Here is a 26,999-nt window from a genome sequence, read left to right as displayed (position 1 = left end):
AGTTGAAATTTTCAGATAATCTGAAATTTTGACTTATTTAGACTTATATTTTGGCCAAGAAATTTGGTAAATTTGTCATTTAAAGGTGGAAAATATTAAAAGAAGAAAATGTTTTTTTTATGTCACAGTGTCCACTGAAGCGTATTAAGTTCTATTCATATTCAAAAGGGTTTCAAACTAACTGCCCAAAAAACTGTCTAAAAGTTTTTGTTCAGAAACTTCCATCCATAATTTCTCGAGAACAGCAATGAACCAAACCAGCATGTGAGAGTCTTCCTTCTCTGCTCTTGTTGGCTCAGAGAGGACAGAAACAGAAAATGTTGCCTTCACTTACGATCATACAGCAACAAAAACACAGGCTCTTGTTCTGAAAGGAATGAGAGGAAGTGAAAGAACAGGTGGCAGGAGGTAACAAGACACAATACACAAACACGATGCAGTCGGTCCTCCTTGATCACATACTCTGGATCGGTTTCACAGCTCATGATCCAAACTTCAAAATAAAAGCGCATATTCTGACTCAGCAGTTTGAACTGTTTAAAAAAAAAAAAATAGGCAAAAACTTCCTTCAGTAAAATAAACTGGTGACTTAAACTGGATGAAATTTAACTGGCGATAAGGTAAGCTGGGCATAGGGGTCCTGTTTGTTTTTCCCCACAGGTCACTGGGAATGGCAGATTAAAGTTGGAGGTGCAGAAATCCTAACATCCTTAACTGCCAGCACTCGTGGGTAGTAGAAAATCAGAAAAGAAATGAAAAGTAAATATCTTCATTTAACTAAAGACACAATATTTCGGTTGAGAGGATCAAAACGCTTTCTTCAAAGAAACTGTTCTTATGAATTCCTTTTTTCAAAATTACCAATTTATTTATTTATTTATTTATTTATTTATTTATTTAAGGGAATATCTTGTTTTATCAGTTCAAATCTCAAATATATGTGAATTATGTTCCACATTTTTAAGGTGGAAACATGCCTTCAAATGCTAAGCTTATGGAGAAAAACAAAAACAAAAATTTTCTTTAGTCAAAAGTTTGAATATTGATCATTATTGTGTAAAAAGCCCTTAAATAGCTTTCTGCAATCACCTTTTTCCTCATGCACAACAAGGAAAGAAACAAAATCAACCAGAATTTTTAAAAACAGAAAAAAAAAAGGAAAAGAAAAGAAAATTCACCAGGGCCATAACCCGTGCTGCGTTCACATTATTACGAAAATATGACTTTTCAACCCAAAGAATTGCTCCCTGCAGATTTTAGACTTCATAAAAATGAATAAGGGAACTCAGAAATCAGTTTTGGTGTATCAGCATTCCTAAGGTATTATTCTAAATGTTCCAAAGCCTCAGTCGTGACATGAACGCAGCACAGCGGGGGGCGGGGGGGTTGGGGGGGGCAGGAGTTAAACATTGTGAACTTTATCAGATTTCAGCTGATTTGCTGCCTCACTTCTCTTCTTTACTCTGAGCTTAATAAGGAGGAGCAGGAAGGACCCAGGAGGACATGTGCATTATGGGTAGTGTAGTTTGACAAGAGCCAGTCAGGACTGTCTGTGAGTAGATCGGATTCTATGAGATTGCCTTGGCTTCAGGTAAGAAAGCCTCCCAGTATTTTATCAGCTGAAAGAGGAAAAAAAGTGAAGAAATATTCAGTTAGGAGACAAACACAAACACAAGGCATTTTCTTTCATTTTTATGGAAAACTTGTTTTGTTCGTTCCATCCACACTATATGGAAGCCTGTAGGTGCCAGTTTTGTTGTTTTGGTTTTGGGTTGTAATTTCCTTACTTTTAACTGCATAACTGTTCCCAAAATAACAATTAAAATGGAGACAAGTGCTAAATATTTGTATAAAGCATATAACTATTTATATTCTAAATTAGAATCCGTGTTTTTAATCTTTCTTTGTCAAATAAAAGACACCAAAATTTATAGCTTGACATCAGTCCTCAGTACTCAGATATGCAATTTATTTTATCTTATATTCTAAATATGTAATTACCTTTTCTGAAAAAGTGAAATTTTCAGACAGTTTTTACACAAAAAATATGTATCTTGCTCAAATGAAAATTAAACATTTTTTAATTTTCATATCAATAAATGATATTTACAAAGTTTAACACAAAAGTTTTTTTTAATTTAAAGTTTATATTTAAAAGAGCGTTTCGAGAGTATTTTAGTTGTGATGAAAAATGTCACTAACAGTTTTGTTTACCTGCTGTTGTGTCTGAACCAGAGACTCCAGGTATTTGATAATGATTGTTTTAAAGTCCTTCACTCTCTCTTTCTGTTAGAAAATGACATAAAAAGTATATTTATTTGCCCACCTCATTTCATCATTTAACAGTTCACCGATTCATATTCACATTCACCCACGCACCTCAAACCTGCTGACTTCTTTGCGGATGGTTTTGGAAATCTGCTCAAAATCTCTCTCGCCCTGCTGGACCTTCCCTTCCAGCTGAAACACACATACATACAAAAAAGGGAAAAGAGAAAACCACATTTAGAATATTTCTGTAATTCTAAATTTCATTGTCATATTTTAGAAACATTGCTGGTTATTATTAAGTGTTTAATGCCTTTCTGCAAAAGTGCAGCTTTAAAAACTGCATCATAATTAGGATTGTTCTAGATGACTGATTTCACATGCCAGTTTAAATAAGAAAAAAAACAATATGACAATACCAATCAGTAATTACTGATGTTGTTACTGATAGTTTGAAGTTTACAAAGACATATTTTAACCAAAAAAAATCAGATTTGACTTATGTGCACCTGTAACTTGTATGTATCTTAAGCATGAAATTTGAAAATGCCCACTTTGTCTATTAAAACTCCTGCTGGAAAAGCTGGAACAGAAACAATGTTCTGAAGTAAATCCAACTGGGACTTGATTTAGAATGGGATCTATGATTTAGAATGGGATCTATCACAGGAAATGTTGTGAGCATATTTGACACATTGCAAATACCTGAACACTGATTATGTCAGTAACAGGTTCATCTACACGATATTTTTCATGCCAACATTTCTGCGCCCTAAATATAACAGGAAGAACTATTTAGTCGTACATAACCTAAAGTGTTCTATACAAACTAGTTTCCTTTGTGTTAAAAAAAAAGGAATTAAGAACACAAAATAATGTTTAAATGAACGACTGACTGTGAAAATATATATTTTTAATATATTTTTAAGCTAATACAGGAAACAAATTAATGTCATACTTTTATTTTTCATCCTGATCTTTGATCCGGTGCTCATAAAGACGACTTTAGCATTTTATTTGTTTTCGTAAAGAGCTTAGACCTAAATCACATTTCTCTGTTAAGAACTGACTCAGCAGAGCTGACTTTTATACTTTACATGTTTTTTTTATTAAGGTTACTAATATTTAATTAACAGACAGTTGTAGTTCAGTAAGTCTTTAAAAAGGATAAAACAACAATGAAACTTAACTAAATTATTATGTGTTATGTGGTCATGGATTAAAAAAAAAAAAACTAAACTAAACTAAACAAGAAAAACTATGATGTAAGCTATGAGGATGCTTATAAAGACTTTGATTAGATCAGCGATTCCCAACCTTCCTGCCGGATGTACCCCTTTGATAAGGTCGCAAATATTCTCATTTAATTCAATTTGAACCGAATACTAACACCACTAATTATATAAAAGCTAGATTTCGATGATATTTTTCAGACAACTGAACAGTCAGTCTGTAATTCATAGCTTGCTTTCATATAAATAAGGCACTTTGGTCCAGCTAGCATTGTTTATTTGAGCAATTAATAAGGTACGTTTGGCTTTTTATTTGATTTAGCTACCATTTTTTCCTGTATGCTTAACATTTAATCCACACTTAAGTTGGGCATTCTCAGTCTCAATAGCTGCAGATGGCTCAAATCACCAAAGCGAACCTGATCTGTGGTACAAGCGTGTCTGGTTGGGTATCACTAGACTACTCGATGTCACATGAAAGAGTTTGTCCATTCACTGAAAGTTTTGAGTCAACATTTGGTCCCAAAGAGAGAAACTTTAAACTGGTTCAAAACCTGATGGCTGTAAGAAAACTCTTCAGATTGACGGTCTGATTCATGTGACGGGCCATAACAGCAAAACAGAAAAAAAGGGTAACATGACAATATGCCACAAATGAATACTGATAAATATGAGAACTAAACAGCAAAGAGAAGCAACTCAAAGGTGTGAAGCAGGCGGTCGGGCAGGTGAACACAGAGATGGATGGACAGACAGACAGGGCAGGTCCTACCTCCTCAATCTCCTGGTTGCAGGAAGGCATGGCAGGAAAAATGCAACAAAAGTTAAGAGGCAGGGAAAAAAAATGCTCAGAGCTTCCAAAATCATAGAGGAAGATCCAGAGACATGAGCAAAAACACAGAGGAGAAATGCAGGCACTGAAAGGAAAGGAAATCCTCCCTCCAACACAAAATAAAAATGCTGAGCATGTCTTTACATAATTTATCAGCTTATGTCTAGTTAGATAGTTGCAGATTTAATTCAACACTTTGATCATGTTACTGTATTTTCATACGTCTCGCTCGTGATTTTATCTAATGTGACACATTCACTGGAAAATCTGAAGTATTTTATGGACTGAAATATTCAGATGGCTCTAAAACATAAATCTGTGTGTTCACTATGGAGTGATGTTAGCCTAACTTAGCATAAAGACTGGAAGGAGGAGCAAAAAGTTCACTAATTAACATGTAATTTTAAAAATGTAATCAGTGTATAAAATATTTCTAATCTAATACAAAACAGCTTGATTGTCCATCCACCAGACATTCACTAACAGCCTAAATGTTTTTCTTTTAAATGCTTTGAATACCTGTGATGTCTTTTTTGCCAGTTTTTGTTGTACTGCTCCAGCAGGCAAATGGCCAAAATGACATCATCATAAAAGATCAGTAGTAAACATGATGACAAAAAGGTTTAAAATTTCCTGAAGACATTTTTGGCTTCTTCCAGATTAGCTTTTCATGACTCATAGTTTAAAATAATCTTCATCTTGGGGGGTGCATTTGTGTTCCAGTGTACCCGCTAACTATCTGAAACAAGTTTTGGGCCCTCCCCTTTAAGGACACCCTTCCTTTAAACCAACTTTTGAACGACTGCCCCAAACAAACCAAAGGTCTGAACAGCAGGTTGGTGAGGGCTCTTTGTGCCCGAGATGACCGTATATGGGATATCTGCGCTCACTGACACCATTAAGAGCCAAGACAGATTCGAGCGGTCTGAAGCCTGAGCTTTTGGCTCACAGGGATTTTGCACATATACTGACCTCATTTGAAACTTGAGTATGCACCACTGTAACAGCATATATGTCTCAGAAAATAAGAAAAACATGTAGCCTCTCCATCTAGAAAGTTTGTGCTCTTGAAAGGCCCATCCTAATTATTTTGTATGCAAACTAAATTAGTATAAAAGATATCTCTCTATATAAATAACACGTTCGTAGAAATAAAGATGAAGTCTGGGATTTTAGGTTGTTGGGAGGAATGGTTTCCTTGCTATTTTTCTCTGTTTTACAAGAAAAATAAGTGTTCAATTAAATGCATATCATCTTTAATGTACATGGGTTTGTGTAGATGGACTTGGTGAAGATGTCTGCAGACAGGTATAGACATGAGAGTACAGAGAGGAAGTATTTTGTCTCCACTATTTATGTAATCTGGTTACTTTATTCCTTAACTGTAGTTACTCAAAAAACAAACCAAAAATAATCTGATATAAAACTGGGGAAAAACAAAACAATCAGTCAGCACCACAACCTCAGAAGGGGCATTTTTAAAAGAGTAAAACCATCCTACAGAACTTAATTTAGACCCAAGTCCCTCTGGACCCTGTAGTGCAAACACAAGCAGAACAAGTGAGTTCCTTAAAAGGCTGTCGTACCACGGCTGGAAAAGATGAAGAGTGAACGTCTTTCACCGAGAATGGTTTCTAAATACGAACCTTCTGATCTCATCTAGTGAAGAAAGGAAATCACCACCAAAAAAAAAAAAAAAAAAAAGAATCTATATATATTATATTTTTGTTTTAGCTGTAATGTGTTAAACATCACACAGGAGGAAGACTTGTTTCTTATAAAACAACGTCAAGTTTCCTAAACTGAAGAAAGCCCTTAATCGAAAAATTTAAAAGTCTGTTAAAATATCCTGTTAATTTGGAAATGAACTAATTAATTATTTGGGGTTAATTAATAGTAATTGTGTGTCCCAAAAAATTCCCTTCATGCTCTTTTTTTCTTTACCTTTCAATAATAAGGATGAAATGTTGTTAAGCATAAAAATGATCAAACCATTCATGCAACTCTTTTAAAAAAAAAGACAAATTAATTAGAAAGAATAAAAGCTTTTTTAAAAAATGGGAATAAAATGACTCAGAAATGATCATTTGTGTTATAAAATAATAATTGAGTGTGGGGAAAAAAAATGTGTTGGCGCAAAAAAAAGATTATTTAGATTATTTTAGAAAAAAAACGCAGACTCCGATTCACAGACTCTGATAGTTATTTCAGTGTGTTGCCCACAGGGGGCAGTGTGGGTTAAAAATCTGACTGTTCACCAAAGACTAGTCCACATCTCTGTGACAGAGGAAACTACAGCCCAAAATAACACCAATTATACATAATTTTCATAGTTGATTTTCATCTACTGAGTCATACTGACATTAAATAGACTCTTGTATCATAGCACACTGTTAATGTGGCCATAAATGTACAAGAAAGCTTTTATTGCTACATCCACTGTGCATCCTTTTTCCAGGCAAAGCTGTTTAAAGGCAAACTTAAACTTATGATGACATTCAGGTTTGAAGTTAATTCTGTGTGTTAGAATAAAGAAGCCAAGTGACATAAAAAAATAAAAATAAAAAAAAAACGCTGAAGGAGTGAGAGGAAGTAGAAGTGCAGTAAGAAATCTAGGTCAAAATCACACACATGGGGGCAACTTTTGTCAGACTCTGTTTAGGTCAAACAGCATTCAGGTATGGATATAAAGACCCAGTCATGAGCTATTAAACCATAACCTCTGATATACTGCATTTCTTTTTGTGTGATTATTCATCTTGATCTGGAATATGGAGGTTCAGCTCCGTCATAGCTTTAAAAAACAACTTCCTTTCACTCTGACATTATATTAAAAAAACCCCAATATGATTCACTTTGTGTTGACTGTTCACGACAGCTGTTGTTTTTAACGGATGGCAGTAAAGCAGAGACCCATTAAGCTCCACAGTCAACTTCCTTCCTTATGTAATCTTTCAGAAATGTTTCTTCCACATCACTAATGCTGCAAGCACGGGCACAGAAAAACACACAAATTACCAAAAACTAATAGAAACTTAAAAAAAAACCCAAAAACAACATTTACCATTTAAAAAAAAAAAAAAAAAGAAGGACATCCCTGATTTTAAGTTCTCTTTAAATGAAGCGCTGGGATTGGATAAAACAGATTTACCTAAAATCCAGCAGAGCGTAGTCAACATTTAACATGATGTGTGCAGCGGTGGTTGAGCAGCAGCGGTTCAGCAGCAGCAGCGTGCTGTAAAACTCTTTTTCTGGACTTTAGAAAAAGCTCGTGTGTGTTTTCTGTTGGCTGTTGTCAAAGCGTGAACCAAAACCCGACTCCTGACAGGCGGCAAAACTCTCGTCGGCTCCAAATAAATGTTGGTTGTAACTCTACTGTGATCTGTCCTCGTCTGCAGCTTCTGACAGCCTCCCCCACCTCACCCAAAAAACCCCCCCTTTCTCCACCCAAAACCCCACATCTGACAGCTGCTCGGCTCTAATGCGCAGACCCCCCCCCCCTGACCGTCTCTGTTTGTGTGTGTGTGTGAGCTGAATCCTGACAGACAGCACGGAGGATGAATTTGTGTGGTGACAGCTTCAACAGACGCTCTAATAAAGTACTTTTCTGTTCTCTTCTGCTCTTGTTTGTCGTACCGAGTTCAAGTGAAGTCTGCGGACGAAAAGAACAAAATATTTTCACATGAATGAACCGTGAAGGTGCATTTATTCGACCTGACCGGGCATCCCATCAGAAACAAAACCACAGAGAGAGGAGAGTCGCTCCTGAACGACACCATATGTTTTTAATCATACTCGGAAGGGTTTCAGAGTAAAAACCCAACCTTAGAAAGTAATTAGACGGGAATTTGGTCCAGGTGGAATAAAGATGGCAATTTGAGATCAGAGAAAAAAAAAAAAAAAAAAAGCGAGCAATATAAATAAAATTTTAAAAAATTATGTGTGTCGTGTTTTCATTTTGGAAACTAGACGGAATTATCAGAGGGTGACGCATCAGAGGCCTTGACTGACAGCGAGGATGTTAAAACGACGCTCCTGTGCAGGCAGCCCACCAACTACAGAAAATAGAGCTAACAGCATCATAAAAGCTGTCAGTCTTATAGCTTCAGGACCAGGTGTATTATCTTTTGGGAGAAGCTGGCTAATGATAAGGTGGTGCCAGGTAAGACAGAGGAATTTGGAAATCAAGGATTTCCTCTGAAATTTGGCTTCAAGTGATTGCTGCGTCTGAACCAAAAGCAGCAAGACCAACAGCTGGACGCCGATTAAGCATTTGGAAAAGTGACAGAAAAAAAAAGTGAACAAAACGGGTTGATTTAAAAGAAATAAAAAAGCCACATAAAATTGCATAAATTGTAAGATTCCCCAAAACACAGTCTGCAACAGGTGGATGGTGCTTCTTTAACCCCCCAAACACAATGAAATGTCTTACTTTTCTAATATTGTAACCAAATTCAGATTATTTGCTGAAAGTTCTAATATGTAAAGTAGAGTTGTGACACTAATGCACAAATTGTTGGGCTGTAAAAAGTGCCTTTGTGTGGCAAAACAAAGATGTCAGATGACACGGTGTGGGTGTGGGTGTGCTTTCAAACTGAATTCCCATTTGTGATGGGCAAAAAGTCTGAAAATCATTGCATCCAAAAAAAAAAAAAAAAAAAAAAAAAGCAACAGTTTTGATGACCAGATGAGCAAAAATATCAAAAATGGGATGATCCCATGTGTTCTAATGGGATATTTTGTCATTTCTATCATAGTAAATGTTATTTTTGGTGATGATGTTTCACAAAACGACCGTCTTACCTCTTTGATCTCGTCTTTGGCCTGCTGCAGTTTGTCTGGTTTGTTGGTGAACTGCAGTTTGGCTTCAGCTTCCCGTTTCTTCTGCAGCAACATCTGACTGTCCTGCCACTTCTGCCACGTCTTCATACGGTGATCAAACACACCCTGAGCAAACACACACACTTATTGTAATTTCTGTTCTTAAAACCATCAAAAATGAACAAAAGCTCTCAAAAGAACATGAAGAAACAACTGCTGTGACCAACAAGTCTGTAATGTGAATTAGTCTAAAACCCACTTGTACCACAAGATGGCGCAGTGATGTAACCTTTATGCAGCCATTAAGAACACATTCTTATTTGTAACGATGAAAAAAATGAAAATCTTATTGAAGAAAATAAGCTAAAAAACAAACAAACAAAAATGTCACTTTCTATCGTTTTATCCTCCATTTATCAGACATACAGTCTTGAGCTACATCTGGTCGCTCAGATGTAGCTCAGATGTAGTTCTACGCTTCTTAGCTCCAGCACGTCCGGATTAACCTCTCATTCGTTTGTAGTGGGAACCTTCAGCAGTCGTGAGTGGTACCTTCACGGCGGTGAGCAGGCGGACGTAGTCACCCAGCAGCTCGGAGAAAAGGTAGAAGTCAGCGTTGGCCTGGTCCTGGTGCAGCTGATCGATCTTCTCCTCCACCTCAGCCAGCTGGGACAGAGCCCGAGACAGAGCTGTGTGGTCCTCGCTGTTCCCCAACATGGCCGCTGACTTGGCAAACTGCGCCGTGTTCACGGATAGCTCTGGAGGGGAGCGAGAGGAGGACTTTAAGAGTCAGCCACTTTACAGGGTCTCTACTCACAAGCAGAGGAAGAGTTCGGACATTTTATCAGAACTTTTATTTTTAACTTCTATGTTAAAAACTTTCAGGTGTTTTCTTTTGTTGGGCTTAATACAGTTTTCAGCCTCTGTCTACATACGGAAAACAAAGAAGACAGTGTCAAAGAGAACACATTTGTTTTGGTAAACACTAAGCGTACCTTTCCTGTGACAGACCAGAGACTCCACGCTGGTGTGAAGTTTCCTCAACTGAACGTCCAGATTCTCAAAATGCTGCTGCTTCTCCTCAAACCACTGACACAAACACAGACACACCCAGCCATTAAAACAGTCTTCATTTATCCAGTGTTCCCATCTGATTTTCATTCCTTACTGTTATCTTTCCTACTTTATTTCCCTTTTCTTGTCACTTTCACCTCTGCCTCCATTTCCAATTCTTTGCTCATCCAGCTGTTTCTTTCCCTCCTTATTTAATTTTCCTGCTTTGCTTTACATTCATTCTTTCCTTCCCCCAGCTCCGCCCCACTTCCAGATTTCTTTTGCGTTTCCTTACTTTATTTTTCCCAATCTTCTGTCTTTTTGTCCTTCCTGTCCCTCCTTAAGTTACTGGCTCACTACCATATGTTTATACTTCCTTCTTTCTCCCTCCTCCATCTTTTCCCTATTCATTTCTACCCACACCTTATATTTTAAAATGCATTTCACTTCCCATTTTAGTCTTCCTTATTTTCTTGTTTCCATCCCATCTTCCCTCCTTCTCATTTCACCCTTCTTAATCTTTTTTCATTCCTCATTTTCAGTAGTACCTCTCCACACTCTTTATTAGTCCTTATTCCCCCAGTCGAGTTTCTTCTTTCCTTCCTTCATTATCTTTTTCCTCTCTTTTCTGTCTTCCTTATATTCTCCCATCTTTCTGTACATCCTTCAGTCTCTCTATTCATCCCTCCTCCTTTCCTCCTTCGCCCCTTCCTCTCTATTCGTCACTCACAGCATCGGACTCGTTCATCTTGATGGTCATCTTGTTGACTGCATCTGCCGCCTTGTTGACCATTCGCAGAAGTCCGGCGCTGCTCAGAGCCTGAGTGCTTACAGCCCGCGGCAACTACACAACAAGCAAACAAACAAACAAACAAACAAACAAACAAACAAACAAGCTCAGGTTCTCATTACCTTTATATTTATTTGGCTCATTTCTTCATACATTTCAGCTTATTCCTGCTTTTCGTTAGTGTCATCCTTACTGCATGTGTTGCGTTTAATAGCCGTCTCTTTGATTTAGATTGTTTCCACCTTCCTGATCACTTTGTTCCTTGAGTTTTTTCCCCTGCTACTTTTCAATTCCTATTGTTTCTCGTTCCGGTTCCGTCTCCAAACATCTCTGGTCTTTTCTCCTTTCCTCTCTGATTGTCTTGTCTACCACATTTTAGCTACAAACAGGTTTAATGCAGCTTCTTTATGTGCTGATCGTCTTTTACGGCTACAAAAACCATCACAGAATCCTTTGCATCAGAATGAAAAAGCTGGGACACCCATTTGAAAACAGCCTCATTTTTCTTCATTCTGGAAAAGTTTACTTTTTCCAGACATACAGGGTTTTCCTGTGACGGCTTACTCCCCCCCCTACTCCAATCTCATTTAGCAGGAGCAGCAGCAGCCGGAGGACGGCGGCGTCCCCGGGGCCCTCAGTTAAGGGGGGGACGAGGGTAAATGAGTTGAGGTGGGAGGTGAAAATAGCTTTCAATTGCAGCTCGGTGCCATTCACCCCCTCCCTCCACCTCTCCCTCCTCTGGTTGTGTTTCATTAAGCGGGCCAGACGGACCGACACGCTCGGTCAAGCGTCCGAGCAATTCACCTGTTAAATCTGTGACACAAAGCCATTTATTCTGGACCCAACGACTGCAGCTGTATCACAACACAATCCCACCAACAGTCAGGTGGGTAGCAGGGGAGGAGAGGAGGGAGCGGGGCGGGGGTAGGATAGTTTGAATCCGATGTTGCCGAGGATTTGTCGGAGTGGACAATAAAACAAGGAAACAGAAAACGCCGCAGGCTGTTAAGCCCCGAGGCAGTTTTTGGAAAGCTCTGTTCACAGCAGCGGCTCTGGGCTTTGACCTGGTTGGGACATTTTGCCACTGGTTGGGAAAAAGAAGTGAAGAGATTGGAAAAGTGAGGACCTGTTTTTTGCCTTTTTTAAAAGGGTTTTATTTGTTTTTTGCTCTGTTAGGGCAATCTACCTTCAGGTATGATTAAAGAAAGATGACATTTACATAGATGCCATTAGTTCTCACAGGCTGAATCAAAATAGTACCCTGATCTTTCAACTATGGTCATCCTGTAGCTCTGTTTCTAGCAGGCCTATGGACATTCAGATAAACAACCTTTATGGGGAACTTGTTAGGCAAATTGTGGTGGCTCAATAACAAGGCGGCCCACCATGATCGGTCGAAACAGTGCAGATGGCCCAGTTAAATATGCAAAAAATATATCAATTATAGCAAATGAAACTATATAAATAATACCATATGCATCCAAATTATGCACGGTTTAATTTGTTTGATTATTGATGCTGAAAGAGTTTTTCAAATCAGATTGGTACAGCAGTTGTTGGGTTAGGACATCTTAGTTTCCCTGCAGTGTAATAGTAGATAGTCTCTTATGGATGTGAGGCTCATTAGCAGTTGTTGCTGGTACAACTGTAGATGCAACAGCAGTCCAGACAGATATAACATGTCAGCTAATTTGACACATTTAGCTGAATCTATTTCTAGTTTATTTATTTCATTGTTCCTGTTGGTTCATCTTTATCAACCACTTCTTATACACTTAACTCTGTTCTATGAGGTGTATGAGCACACAGCAGTTGTGTTAAGAGATTTTAGTGGATAATCCAGTGTCAGTGAAAAAAAAAGAACAAATAGGCAGCTGTCATTGCCTGTATAACTTGCACTGTTTTTAATGTCCAGCAGGGGGCGATGCCCAGATTCTAACAGTGAAATCATTCAGCTCATTCCTCTAATCGTCACTTGAGACTGGATTCAAAAGCAACTGAGAAGCTTCACAGTCTGGCACATCTTTTGGTTTTAGTCTTTATAAAGCTGTGGCTGCTCCCTTTTACTTCATTTGCGACAGCTTTAAAAGGTATATGGTTTTTCTCGCTTTTACTTATGCCTTTAAATTTTATTAAGGCCTGTTTGAATATCAAATCTGTATCAACTGCGTAGCTAGCAATCCACTAGACTTCAGCCAATGAGAGTGAACTGGACCTCTGTACAGTGTTTGTGCTGTTGGTGGATTTTGTTGAGTGAAAGTATTCTATTATGTACTTGGCACTAATTAGCAGACATCTGTGTCTGTGTAATGCACTGTGCAGGTAACCTTAGTGTGAGATAAACTTGAATTAAAATCAAGACTTCAAAACGAGACTTCATTAACGAGTTAGTGACATCACGGTGGCTAAAACCATCTTTTCTATACAGTCTATGTTTACTATTCTGCAGTCTCCAGCTTTAGCGTGATGCATCATAGAAATCCTTAAGCACTGGATATCGATACTCAGCTCCAGCTACTCATAGAGTTTGCTGCACTAAAGGTTTTCTCTCAATTAAGGTTTAGTGTGGAAGTGCTCGCCGTTTTTAATGCATGAAATACCATCTCTTGTTTGTCTGGAAAATAAATGGACAAACACTTGTGTGGGGAAATAAATAGATTTTTCAGCTCACCTGATTCAAAAGTTTCACCGCAAACAAACTGCATGTTATAACTGAACGTGCTGCTCAGAGTTTTAACTCAGTTTTTAGCGTTAAAGTAAAAATCAAACTCCAGAAATAGAACAGAGAGGTCTGACTCCAGGTTTGCAGGTTGTGTTGATTTTCTGCAGTGGAGCGTTGAAGCAGTTTCTAAATAATGATGCAGACTGGTGCCCACCGCTACATTCAAAAGACACTGGGCTGCAGGAAGTGCTGCTGTTAAAACTACATCAGTTCAGTAGGGAAAAGTGGAAGCGCAGGGATGTGATGATAATGAACAAGTTTGCTGAGGTTTGTCGGAAGTCCTGCCTGCACTGACTGACGCTGATGAGTCCAACATCTCCAAGCAAAAGGTGTAATTTTTCTTATTTACCTCCGAGCTCTCCAGGAATTGCAGAACGTCAGGATCCTTCAGCAGGATGGGATGCTTCACCGTTCTCATCAAATATCTGAAAACAAGAAGAAATATGAATCAGAAGATAAACTTTTCTTTTTATGAAGTTTAGTTTCCGGTGCCATCCCAGATGACATTGAGTAATCAGCTTCTTCTTTGACACGACTGGCTGGTGTTTAAACTCATTATTTTGCAATTCTCAGCTCTGTTTTTATACGTGCCATTCAAGGAGCTCTAATTAAAGAAAAGCACTGCCTTATGCAATGAATCCAAAACAGACCACTGGAGTTTTACACATTTTCTGATCTGACCACTGCTGTGAAATACTTATATTTGATGATGCTCCTGATATTACAACTCTAAATCATGGGCAGCTTATAGGTCAAGAACTGGCAGGATCATCAAGCTTGCAACGTTTGCATTTCAGTCTGGATTTTGGAATATTGTCTTAAAATTTATATTATAAGTCGGGGTTGTCACAGTATCAGACTTTTACTACAAATCACCATTCCTAAAAAGGTAACAAGTTAAAAAGAAAAGCATCAAACTGCAGGGAGTCAATCAGACCAGTGACAAACTCATGTCAGGGAACAGTGGTGCATGTATAGGGAGAAAGCAGGCGAGAGAGGAAGAGCAACAGCAGCAAGAAAAGGCAAGAAATTTTTAAATTAAGAATGAACACCTCAGCAGTCTCCGGAGCTTTATTCAACAATGTCACAGTACACCAACTCACTGAGTGGGTTTGTTCTGGGAAGTGAATCTTCCCTGTTGTGTGAGAGAAGCTGCAGCCGCCAGAGAAAAATAAATGATTTTAGTAATTATGGCTCTTCTTTAGTCATCTTTAAAGTGTGGCTGCAAACTTAAAGTCAGTTAAACTTAAGAGATATCAATCTGCCCCTCATTTGTTGCAAATGATAGTGACAACAGGTGTGCCAGAGAGGCAACAAGAAAACCCCCCATAAGGGGAACGGTTCTGCAGGTGGTGGGCACAGACTCTTATCCCTCCTGACAGGATTTTCTCTACTTTTGCTTTTTGCTAGTGTCCTTGTCATTACTGGTAGCTTGAGACGGGCCTGCCACCCATTCTGGTTTCTCATGTAGACCATCTTTTCATCTATTTGTTACACTTCTCGACTCTCTTATTAACTGATGCCACACCTGACCTTGAGAAATGTCTGATCCAATAATGCTAAACAGGCTTTACTTTTTCGGCACCACAGTACAAAGTCCATGTCATGTCCAACTGAGCCCATGTGAGACTAGCAAAGGTAACTGCCTGAGAACGCAGTGAGCTCTAGACGGGCAGCAGCCCTCACAGGGTGCTAATCTTTGGGCTCTGAAAGCAACACGAGTGCATGATTTAATGAGCTAAATTTATTCCACAAAGAGAGGTATTTAACATTTTCAGCACATCGACGATGGCTTCTATTCTGCCATCGGACTGTTTAATCCTCCAAAAGTTTACATTTCTATATTCTGGAGACACCCCTCCACCTTCTCCCATTGTTGGTTTGGTGTTTGCACAGCATTTGCTTTTGGAGGGGAAAAAAGTGTTTTTCAAACAACGTATACTTGTTTTTAACTTTACAAAATTCTATTAATGTGATCTTATTAACTGTGTGTGTGTGTGTGTGTGTGTGTGTGTGTGTGTGTGTGTGTGTCCGTCCATCAGGGTGGAGTTCTGAGCAGCAGCTCTGAGCTCCATCAGCTGTCACTGGCTGACCTTCCTGTCAATCAAACAGCATCAGTAAATGGCAGCAGAATGTCAGCCCCGCCCCACCCGTCCTCCCTCCACCTTACTGCTCAGCATTCAACATAACACACACAAACAGACACAAACACAAAGATGGAGGTTTTGATAATGATGCACCTGATATTTGTGGTTTAACCATCATTTATTTACAGTCTGAAAACACTAACAGCTACATTCAGTTTAGCAGCTTAAGGTTCAGGCAAATTAAAAGTCTCCTGTGAAAAAGGCCTGAATTCCACGTTTGATACAACAGCTCTTCAGTTCTTTTTTTTTACATTTCCAAGTCATTTCTTTATATTTGTAATCCCCTGTTTAAGGTAGCTCTGTTTCTCTCACATTTTTAGACTTTTGAAACACCACACAGATTATAATTAAATACCTATTTCATCATCATTCTGGGTGAACAATGACAGAAAACAAACTGTGCAGCTGTACATAACAATAACTCTGATATAAATAAAAATTTAGCACATCTACCACAAATACAAAATATCCAGAAAGAGACTAAAAGCATCCACAAAAAAGTTGCAAATGTATTGAATTAACTGGATATTTCTGATACAGTCCTGATCAAATGTTTAAGACCACTTGAATAATGGAAAAAAGTCATATTTTGCATGGTTGGGTTGTAACAAGATTCCAAGTAGAGCTCCAACATGCAACAAGAAGAAACGGGAGTGTGACAAAACATTTTTTGAGCATGCAATTTATTGAAAATAACCCTTAAACTGAAACAGGCTGATCAAAGGTTTAGGCCTGCATATCTTTAAGAGGCCAAATCTATGCAAAAATGTGGATTCATTGTCAGGTAGTCACACTGCATGACGTTCTGAAAAAAAGTCAGGTCAGGTTGTCTAATAATTTAATCTATATTTATCCTCAAATATTCTTGACTTTCTAACACATTAAAAAACACAAAAAAAGGAAAACAAACAGTGTTTAGCAGCTGATGTGCATTTTTAGACCTCCATTAGTGTTTGAGAGCATCAGAGATAATTGATCTAAAACTGCTCCCAACGTTACATCATCACCGCATGATAATGATACAATGCAAATGTGGGCTGTGATGATTCATATTTCCCAGTAATCTGATTTCTATAGATAATAAACCAGAAAATGCTCGCTAGCAGGTCACTCATCACACACAAACACTCATTTTTCACGTTAAATGTCTGAGGACAATCTTTCATACCTCTCGAGTGCCGACCTTCTCTTCTCTACAAACTCGTTGGATGACTGGTCCTCCTTCCCCACCTTCACCTTTGTCATCCCTGCAAAGAGGAGAAGCTCATTAACATAACTGAATAACAAACAGGTTAAGGACGGGACATTTACATGAACACATGCATGCATATGTTGTCAGTTTTCTCACAGCCTCCTCATGCTTGTAGTCTTTTCCTCTCCGACATTAATATTGTTTTTCAGTGTATTAATTAAAAATTAAAACCACGTAAGTGAATATTTTGCATTAATACATGAAATTTCCTGTAAACATTATACATATTAAACTTTATATATTAATAACATTATGACAATAAATTACTATTTATTTAAAGTAATATCTTTATATATTAATAGCAGTGTTATGGACCACATGCTCTTTCATGTGCTCATTATACAGATCTACTGTCCTTTGCTAAATTAAATGGTTGGCTAGCTAGATGTATTTAAGGATATTTTTAATACAGATAATCATGCTCCAGGGAGCACAGACACATTTGTGTGTCTAGTGGTTCAGGGTTCAGTTCACAGGGCATTCCCTGACAGTTAATTTGGGGCTTTATCTCAGTGCAGTTTAACTCTGGGCAGCCCACATTATCTTGATACAAACCCTCTGACAGGTGTGACAGAAAAGCATTGTTAAGTATAGACACTTTGGACAGCGTCATAATTGTAAATTGCCAAAATAGATTTGAAATGAACCAATCCAGACGCGGTTAAAGAGCAGACCTTCAACTTGAAGTCACGGGGTTGGAATTTCAGACATTCGTATACATAGACAGTTCTGTATTTTCAGGGGTTCAAGGTAAATTCAATAAATCATAGATTGGTTTCTTTTCACATAATAAGTTAAAATTGTTACACTTTTCAAACATTTGTGGACTTCACTGTAAATGGTTGGTGAGGAGGACCCAAATGCTCTGTTCTTAGTGAGGCTGAGGGATGAGTATCACGTCCCAGTGTTGTGACTAATGACTGATTTGCTTCATCTGTGCAGGTCTTAGACTGCAGTTAAAATGAAATTAATGAAGAGATTTTTTTATTTTTTTTGCAGATACTGAAATCTGCCCAGGAGTCGAGCAGGTGCAGCATGTCGCGCTGCATTTACTCACCTACGATGCTTTTCTCCGGTGCAGGGGGGACGATGTAGCCTATGTGCAGGTACTTGGAGGCCAGTTTACTGTGCAGACCCAGAAAGTCACTGAAACGCCTTTTTACAGCAAACTCATTTCGCTTAAACAAGGACACGGAGGTCTGAAGGAGCAACATAAAAGGAAAGACAGAGAACGATAAATTATGAGTAGAAGAAAACAACATCTGAAATATAAGTTTGGCAGGCCTCTAAAGCTTTCAGCCATCGCTGCTTTTAGGAAGAGTTAATTTAATGAATACTTTTTGTAAAAATATAACTAAAAAATTTGATTTTTTGATTAGTAAAATGTTTTTCTCCTAGCTAAAGATAACTGAACATTAAAGCAATGTTTAAAAAGAGAATGATAAGTCCCCCTTGCTATACCACCTTTATGTTAGAAATATAAAATGACAAAAATAAATGTTAAACAAAAATCAACATTATATGAATATGTTGTATAAAAATCTCACCTTGGTCGTCACTTTGTAGGCCATATATGCATTCATCCCATCACCTGGAACACACACAGAAAGCTGATTCACACTAAAATAATTACTCTAATTACTCAATTGCATCACTAGTATTTACACAAACCAGTGAAACACACACACACACACACACACACACACACACACACACACACACACACACACTCTGTCACTGTTAAAGAAGTAATTATACACCAAGACAAATATCTGACTGATGTAACAGGAATACACTGATCAGGTGCCAGACTAGTTAAACTGGTTTCATGTGTTTCCTTGCGGTGATAGACAAGCATCAGCAATTTACTGTTTAATGTTCCTTGTTTGACCTTTATATTTATTTAAAGGGACTGTGCCTGTTGAATAACTAATGACAGAGTTTGTTCAGGGATCTAGCAGGGCTGCAAAGCTCCAGTGCTAATGCTTAGTGTAATAATTTCCTGCATGATGACCAAGATTGTGATTAAGCAGACTGTTGGTGTCTCCTCTGCATTTTTCTTCATCTCTCAATTTGTGGTGGAAGCTGATGAAAACAGAAGAAGCTGATGTGAAACGGACGAGAGGAAATGCAGAGTAACAGGGGGCTGATGGGAAATGTAGGCTTAGTGAGTGAGAGAACCGTCTCGTAATGCTGCCACTAAAATCAGTTGCATTTCTGGCTCTGGGAAGCATCTCGGAGATCTTTGCGTGGATATGTTATGATGTGAAGCCATGTACTCACCAACTTTCTCTGGGTCAGACACCGATATGTGAATGTCAAAAGAATCTCCGCCCTCCTCTTCTTCAATCTACAGAAAATAGGAGCAAAACGTTTCCCAATTTTATTCCTCCAGGGAAATTGTGTTAGTGTCTGACATCAGCACAACAGCAAGATGAATATTTAATGAAGACAACAGGGAAAAAAATGCACTTTGTATATTTAGCAACTGATGTCCTTTAGCTACTAACCGATAATATTACAATAGAAATGTGAATCAAATCGAAAGTTATAAAGTGTAATCTGAGACTTTTTCAAAACAACATTTCTGATTTATTTATTTTTTAGACTCCACTCAACACTCAGAAGTATATGTGTGAACAATTCCCCATTCAGCAGGGATTTCTTTACTTTCTGCCAAATACTTTTTCTAAATAAATGCAGGTTTTCTTTAAGAAAGGATGAAAAAAAGTACTACACCTTCCAAAACAGAAGGAATGCAAGCTGACCAATAAATGTAAGTTTTGAAACAATGATTCCAATTTTAATTTTTAGCACCTTTCATGCAAAGTAACCCAAGTGGTTTACAGATAAAGAAAATAACAATACAATAAAACATTAAAATCCTCACCATTCAAACTTCTAATACTGCTCAAAATGCAATTAAAATACAACAAGGAGGCCATTCCACACTTCAGTGCCATTAAATTCAAGAGTAAGGCAGTATAATCAAAGAGGCATTGTTGGTACATAAACTGAAAGGCAACTGCTGACAAAGGAAGCTACTACTTCATTGAAGGCTTTATAAGCGAGTAATTGGAGTTCGAAGTATAGCAGGATTTTGAATTAACGCCAACTGTCAGCATTCTTAAGGTGTCAAGTACAAAGTGAGCTGCAGTAACCTAAGTCACTTGTAAAAGTATGCGTCAGCATTTCAGCAACACTGGAGTTAAAAATTGTCTCATGTTTCGAAGTCATTTTTGTCACCGTATTAAAATGTCTAATAAAATTCAGGTCAGAGTCTAAAATTGTTACCAGATCTGGACCTTGTGCCTTCAGACAGAGCAGCTGCTTCAGTCTCTGTCTTTCTGGTATTTTAATTCCACATGTAAGACCTCTCTTTATGTTCATGACGTTCTAAAACATTTTTACGTATACAAGCAGCAATGACAATATTATACGTAATAATGTTGCTGAACACATACAATGAAAAGAGAAAAGAGTCAGGCGCTACACCACATATCACAATATTTATATGGATTTCTCCAGCACTTATAGTCATCTCGATATGCCAAAAAGATGCAATTTAAATTTGTCAAAGTAAAATAATTTAAATCTGTGCTAAACCTCTGACAGTCTACCAACCCACTGAGAGTATACCTGCCTCTTGCCATAAAACAGTTATTAAATCTGGTAGTTATTACACACAATTTGGAAATCCTTTGTTGAGATAACAAAGAAACATTCAAGAAGTTAAACGACCTGCGGGCCTTTATAATTTGATGATAAAAAATGCATTAAAATGAGCCTTTCAGAAAATGCATTTGCTCTAGAACAAATAAACAAATTTATAAGAAGAAGAAAATAGAATATAAATATGTCACAATAATAGAAGAAGAAGAAGAGAATAAAATTATGTCACAGATGTTTTTGTTCTTTTAAGTCTCAAACTCATGAGACTGAAATTAATCTAAATTAAAATAAAATGTAGGAACTAAATTTTTGCTCCAATTTGAAAATACACAAATACACAAGCACTTTGTTTAAGAAAGACTTTAGAGGAACTGCTATCAGAGTATTAAAAGCCAGTTTTGAGTGCCGTTACCTCATCAAATGAGGAGTGTGTGAACATGTCGTCGTGGGTGTGGCCAATGCGAGGGGTGATGACGGACGTGGGAGGGGTGATGGGGGTGATGGCGGGCGATGGGCCATCGGACAGCAGAACGTCTCTCTCTGGACTGTCCAACGAAACCTCCTCTGTCGCTTCTATAACACCACAGAGACACAACAGGAAGTCACTGAGACTGTGTGATTCAGGCTTCATACTTCCAATGACTCATCTGTTTTGACTCTAATGGAACCATAATTTACTAAATGAATATCATTCTGTATTCAGCAAGACGGGAATCCAGCTCATCAAAAGCTCATCGGGAACAACTTTATTGAGGTCACAGACGGTGAACAGTGAGGTCCTTTTTGCATAGATTTCTGTCCTTCTCTTTGTAGTCACTGGAGTTTAATTTTAATGTGAAAGTGAGTTTGTGGATTCCTACCTGCAAACAGATCCTCTGGATCGTCATCAAAGAGCGAGTCTTGCTTGGGTCCATTTGAGTTGGTGCTGATGTCCTCAGCAGCTAAACTGGCTGGTTGGGACTGCACATTAACACAGATGCAAAAAAGTGTGAGATCTTGTGCAACAAGGAACAAAGGAGCTTTGACCTGATGATAAATTATATCATGTACTAATTCTGTGCACAATGACATCTTATTGTGCAGAGATTTGAATTATTTACCATTTCATGCCTTGCTTCCTTTCATCACCTATTGATTTTGGTAGACTGAGAATCTATCATTGATATTTCAGTTAAATAAATACTTTATTAATATCCAAGTCTGGAGAGCTTTCTGTATTGCAAAGACTTTAATAAAAAAAAAAAAGTAGTTTAAAATGTCTCGAAGTAGCATAACAAAACTGTTTTGTCTGTTTTCTTCTAAATCTCCGCTTCTACAATCAGACTTCATATTAACTCATAAGAACCCAGGGTCACACGTGTGTCATCGCCTCTTCACACATGGAGGAAAGTTCCTGTTAAAGTTCCAACTTTGACTGTCCCGAAGTTTTTTCCTGACAATAAAAATGGGTCTGGGCTCTAATGGGTTAATATGTATCTGTTAAAAGGTGACTAATGCAGGCACAGCAGAAATTTCAACAGCCTACATCTGTGTAGCAGAAACCACTGAATTCCTCTTAAAACTGAAGCTGGAGTTTGCACTTTACTCCACGTTGTTTCACTTCCAGCAAACTTCTGAACTCCACAGAGCCTGAGTGTCATTTTCACGTCACAGCAGACTGACTCAAATTTAAGTTCTTTCCTGCCAGCGCGGAAGAAAAGTGGAAGGAGAGCAGCTGCCACATCTGCACAGAAGCTGTGCAGACTCAACATATTCTACAGAAGAAGCAAGGCAAAGAAAAAAAAGAGAAAAAAGAAAGGTTCCAGCAGTGTGTGTCATCCATCCTGCTGAACCACAGGACTTCCTGCCTGGGCCAGCTGCTCCACAAACACTGAAGGTAAAACTGATCGATCAGCAGCACCAACAAAGGCTGAACAGGCTGCCTCCTCCAGAGAAACAAGAGACTTCAAAGATTAGAAATGACTCATGCCTCACTACAGACATCACAAGGACTTCAGAGAAATGGGCTACACCATCACTGAATCTGATATCTTGGATTCTGCAAATACTGAGTACTGATTTGATAGCAGTGTCAAATTAATAAGCTCTATTCTTCACAGTGATGAACTGACTGGTGGTCATTTCTTTATGTGGTCATCATTGTTCTACTCAAGAACCATTTACCTGCACGCAACCAGAGCGTGCTCAAACGTGATTGTTCAGACAAGAAGAAGACACCAACAATCCTGACTACAGACTCTACATATTCATATGCAGTCTTCTGACACTTCCGTTGCTTTTTCAGGGAAGAAGAAAGTGATTCTCAGTGACCTAAACACACTCCTTCCCAGCATAAACTGTCAACTGCACAGAGCAGTTGACAGTTTATGAATCACTTGTGTAGAGTGTGTCGCAACTTTATTGCTTTAGGAGTGGAGATTATTTTATGTGCAGGTTTCCAAGTTTAACGCCTGATCTCTAACACGCTGATGACATGACTAGAGAAAAGGTTCCGATTAATTAGGTTTAACTGATTCACTGTTGCCTCACAACAAGAAGATCCAGAGTTCGACTCCCCCTCGAGGGTCTACCTCGCCTCTCGGCCCGTGGTAGCTGGGATAGGCTCCAGGCCCCCCACAAAGTTGGATTGGTAGTTTAATCAAATGCCAATGTGGGCAACAACATCGAGCTGTCTCTGTGAGGGCTGTTCTGATTGGCTGGTTATTAGGGTGGCAGATGGAGCTTTCTCTGGTCAGTGTGGTGGTAAAATACTGAATGAACCACACCTGTACAAACAGAACTCAGCTGGACTCCCAGAAAGAGAGAAGTGGGAAGAACGAACGAAGGAGATTTTTAGCTGAGAGGACAGAAAGAGTTGAGTGTGGAGGCAGGAGGAGGAAATGAGTGATGATAACGAGGAGCTTCCTCCCTCCTTACTCAGCAAGCAAAGAGGGGTCAGAGGAAACACCGCACGCACACAAACACAGCAGAGCAGCTGCTTCCATTCAACAACTAGTGTTTCAAACTTGCACAGTTCCAACAAAACTGTGAGGCTTTAAACAAACTTTGAGGAAAATCACAGGAAACTGATGGATAATTCATGAAAACAAAACTAACCGCTGATCTGGACCCTGAATCAAAATCAAATGCGAAACTTACAAAAAATATGACTCAAATGTAATCGTTAAAGGGCCTCAATTTACTAGAAACTACAAGAAAATAGAACAGCAAAACCTGCAGCACAAAAACATGAAAATTATTGTTTCAATCAACATCTTTCTAAAACTAAAACCAAGTGTGACCAGGGGTGGGTTTTCTGAAGAACTGTCAGACTGGATCGCAGTCGTTTAAGGAAGGGGGAAATGATAATAGGAGGAAATACATAGTGGATTATGATCAGAAACACACAAGAGAGAATATGCTTCACCTTCCTGCAAACCAAAAACAAAAGCGGGAAAGAGGAGGAGTTAAAACGTTAGTGGTCACTCTGTCAGTTTACTAGTCCTTCTGAAGAAACATGTGGGCCATGAAACTGTACCCAGGCTGCTAAGATGGGGAAGTGCAGAAGTGCATCACACACACACACACACACACACACACACACACACACACACACGAGTGCTGTTGTGACACTCAAGAAAGGCAATCATCACCGGGAAGAAAAACCAGAGTGTTGACATGACAAAAAGAGGCCCGTTTAAGAGAACCTGTGTGTGTGTGTGTGTTTGCACTTTCCTGCTGCAGGCTGGTAACTTTGTTTCTGATTTGAGGTTCCAACACTATGAAAAGCTCCTGTTTTTCTATATGCAAATTCTTTAACATGGTTTGTAATTTGTTTTATTTACCTCTTAATCATAGAACAAGAGAATATAAATTGCTCCTTCATTCGTTTTTCTGCACCTGCCTGTTTCTATTTAGGCTGAAACACGCACCACAGTGATTCGGGTTGGTCAAAAATGGTCAGAAAGGACAAAGATGGTATAAAGAACACATCAACAAATGTAAAAGCTGAACAAAAAAGCTCTCTCATGCATGCAGCAACCTCTGGGAACAGGAGGTGCAAAAATCTATAATTCCTCAAAGGGCCACTTGGCGCTTGTCAATACCCAACTTTTTTTCCTCCCATGATCATGAAGTTAATAAGGGCACGGCCACTTTCATTGACACAAGAAGCTTTAGCTAACTGAACTGGACCTCCCGATCAAGTTGATGCTGGTGACCTCTTGCAGTTATCTGAAACATAATATGGTCTGCTGTGTGGCACACACAGGAAGCTTTTGCTTCAGTTTGTTTTTAAAAATACTTTAAGCTAACCAAGCTTCATACTGTTCACTCTTCATACATCTTGCATGTCACCCTCTCATCCAAATACGTCCACTTGTGCCTCCAAAAACCTGACATGGTTGTGGCCAAAATGCAAAAAGTGAGGCTTCAAAATGGCGAGGGCTCACATGATGCCATCTTTCATTTACAGTCTATGCTTTTAATGCCATTACAAATGTTTGTGCTGCAGCTTTGTTGAGCTCCCTTTAAAAACAAACATTTTAACACTAATACGAAAAAAAAAAAGATTCCGTTTTCAAACAAATCTAGTCAACACCAAAACACAGAAATGTTCAGCTTGCTGTCATGTGTCACAAAGTACTGTATCCAACCTTTAAGTCTAAGAAGCTGCAGACAACAAATATTTGACAGTAATTACTCTCTGGATATTCCACTGATCAAACAAAAGGCTGGAATAATGACCACTAATGCCATCTAAATCTTATCAAAGCCAAGCCCTATACAACAAACTAGTTCAGCATTAGTAAAACTGCCGTTTTACATATTATTACTCAACATTTTGACCTTGATATTTCTTCTTCTTTTGTTTGTTTTGAGTATCTTCGGTGTCCCTTCACTTTGTCAAAAAACTATAATCTGCCTGCTGGATTTTCTGGGCTGCTTTCACCAGTATATTTACATAATTTTGACAAATAATCATTTCAAACTTTAACCACTGTCTTTAATCAGCTCAGATACACAAACATAAAGAAACTTTAATCTGCTAAACTATTGTTTTTCCGTTTTTTCCAATCCGCCTTGAATGTATCATTTACACCTGTGTGACTGTCACCTGACTGCAAGAAAACACACCTCCATTGCGCTTTTTCTCAGCCCAAATAGACCTTATCGGCTCCTGTAACAGTGGCTTAGAAGGCCACCGTCTGGTGTATCAACACCTCGCATTTTTAGCCGTTTTCGTGAATGATGACAGTGCAAAGATATATGCAATAGAAGCCTCCACACACGCCAAACTTCATTCAAAAATTAAGCGATTTTAAGGTGTCCAGCCTGCCTGCTGCCCCTCCTCTAAGTTTCCATCTGTTGTCAGCTGGAGGCATCACGCCCTGCCTGCCACAGCTCCCCTTCGGCCTCCCCTCATCACCTCCTCCTCACCTCCTGTGTTGTGGCCGGCTCCGGGAACAGTTCCTCCCCGTCCTCCAGCTCATGGAAGTCGGTCTGCTCCGGTGGAGCGTCCCTGGCTGTATCTGCCATATCCGTCTTCTGTTTCTGCAGTTTATTGTGGTGATGATGGCTAGCAGCTAGCTAACAGACACACACACAGCCCTAAAACAGTCGACTGACAGGGCGAGAGGAGGAGGAGCGGGGAGTCAGGAGGTTTTCCCAGTTTGTCATGTGACCAATAAAAGGACTCCCTATGGGAGCCAGCGCGGAAAGAGAAGAGGACTCACTCCGCCACGAGTTTGTGGAACCTCTCTGCGAAAATACGAAACATAAATTGAAAGAAAAATACCTTTTCTTTGAAGTTTATTTGTATCATTATTTAATTTTTTTATTGTAAATACTATATTGAAAATTATAATAAGTAGAAAAAGTAAATATTTAAAATGGACGGATTTTAGTTCATTTAAAGAAGAAAGAAAAACCGAATTAAACTGAAATATATAAGCTAACAGTAGAAAACTACAGATGTGATTTAGTCATTTATGGTATTTTTTCTTTAAAGATCATTTAGAAAAATGCAATTAAAAAGAAATGAACTGCTTTTATAAATGGTTTTATATAAAATAATTATGCACTATTATAACCATTGTATGTGCGCAGAGGTACTGCTAGATATATGAAAATCAAAATTTTAGAGTGTACAGATAAATACTTAATTACATCAACTAGTCAGGGGAAAAATAAAGAAATAATTTGCGACTTTATTCTTTAAAAAAAACATCC

At 38.5% G+C, this 26,999-nt stretch overlaps 1 protein-coding gene across 1 annotated transcript; it reads right to left on the bottom strand.

Moving 5' to 3' along the window:
* Positions 1 to 1,248: 1,248 nt before the first annotated feature.
* Positions 1,249 to 26,386, bottom strand: snx2 (sorting nexin 2). The gene is made up of 15 exons (XM_085366854.1): positions 26,208 to 26,386; positions 21,650 to 21,749; positions 21,202 to 21,362; positions 19,401 to 19,467; positions 18,665 to 18,708; positions 18,175 to 18,316; positions 17,034 to 17,112; positions 14,068 to 14,143; positions 10,937 to 11,050; positions 10,149 to 10,242; positions 9,706 to 9,911; positions 9,136 to 9,279; positions 2,380 to 2,460; positions 2,215 to 2,286; positions 1,249 to 1,619 (listed from the first exon to the last, which is right to left on the bottom strand). Exons 1-15 carry the CDS (start codon positions 26,304 to 26,306, stop codon positions 1,569 to 1,571), a joined length of 1,530 nt encoding a protein of 509 aa, XP_085222980.1. The 5' UTR covers positions 26,307 to 26,386; the 3' UTR covers positions 1,249 to 1,568.
* Between the last annotated feature and the right edge of the window lie 613 nt (positions 26,387 to 26,999).

Source organism: Diplotaxodon limnothrissa, linkage group LG12 (genome assembly GCF_057381915.1).
Source record: "Diplotaxodon limnothrissa isolate DT_005_m linkage group LG12, D_limnothrissa_male_GT1.1, whole genome shotgun sequence".
In the NCBI taxonomy this organism is placed as follows: domain Eukaryota; kingdom Metazoa; phylum Chordata; class Actinopteri; order Cichliformes; family Cichlidae; genus Diplotaxodon; species Diplotaxodon limnothrissa.
This window is presented reverse-complemented; position numbering and strand designations above follow the sequence as displayed.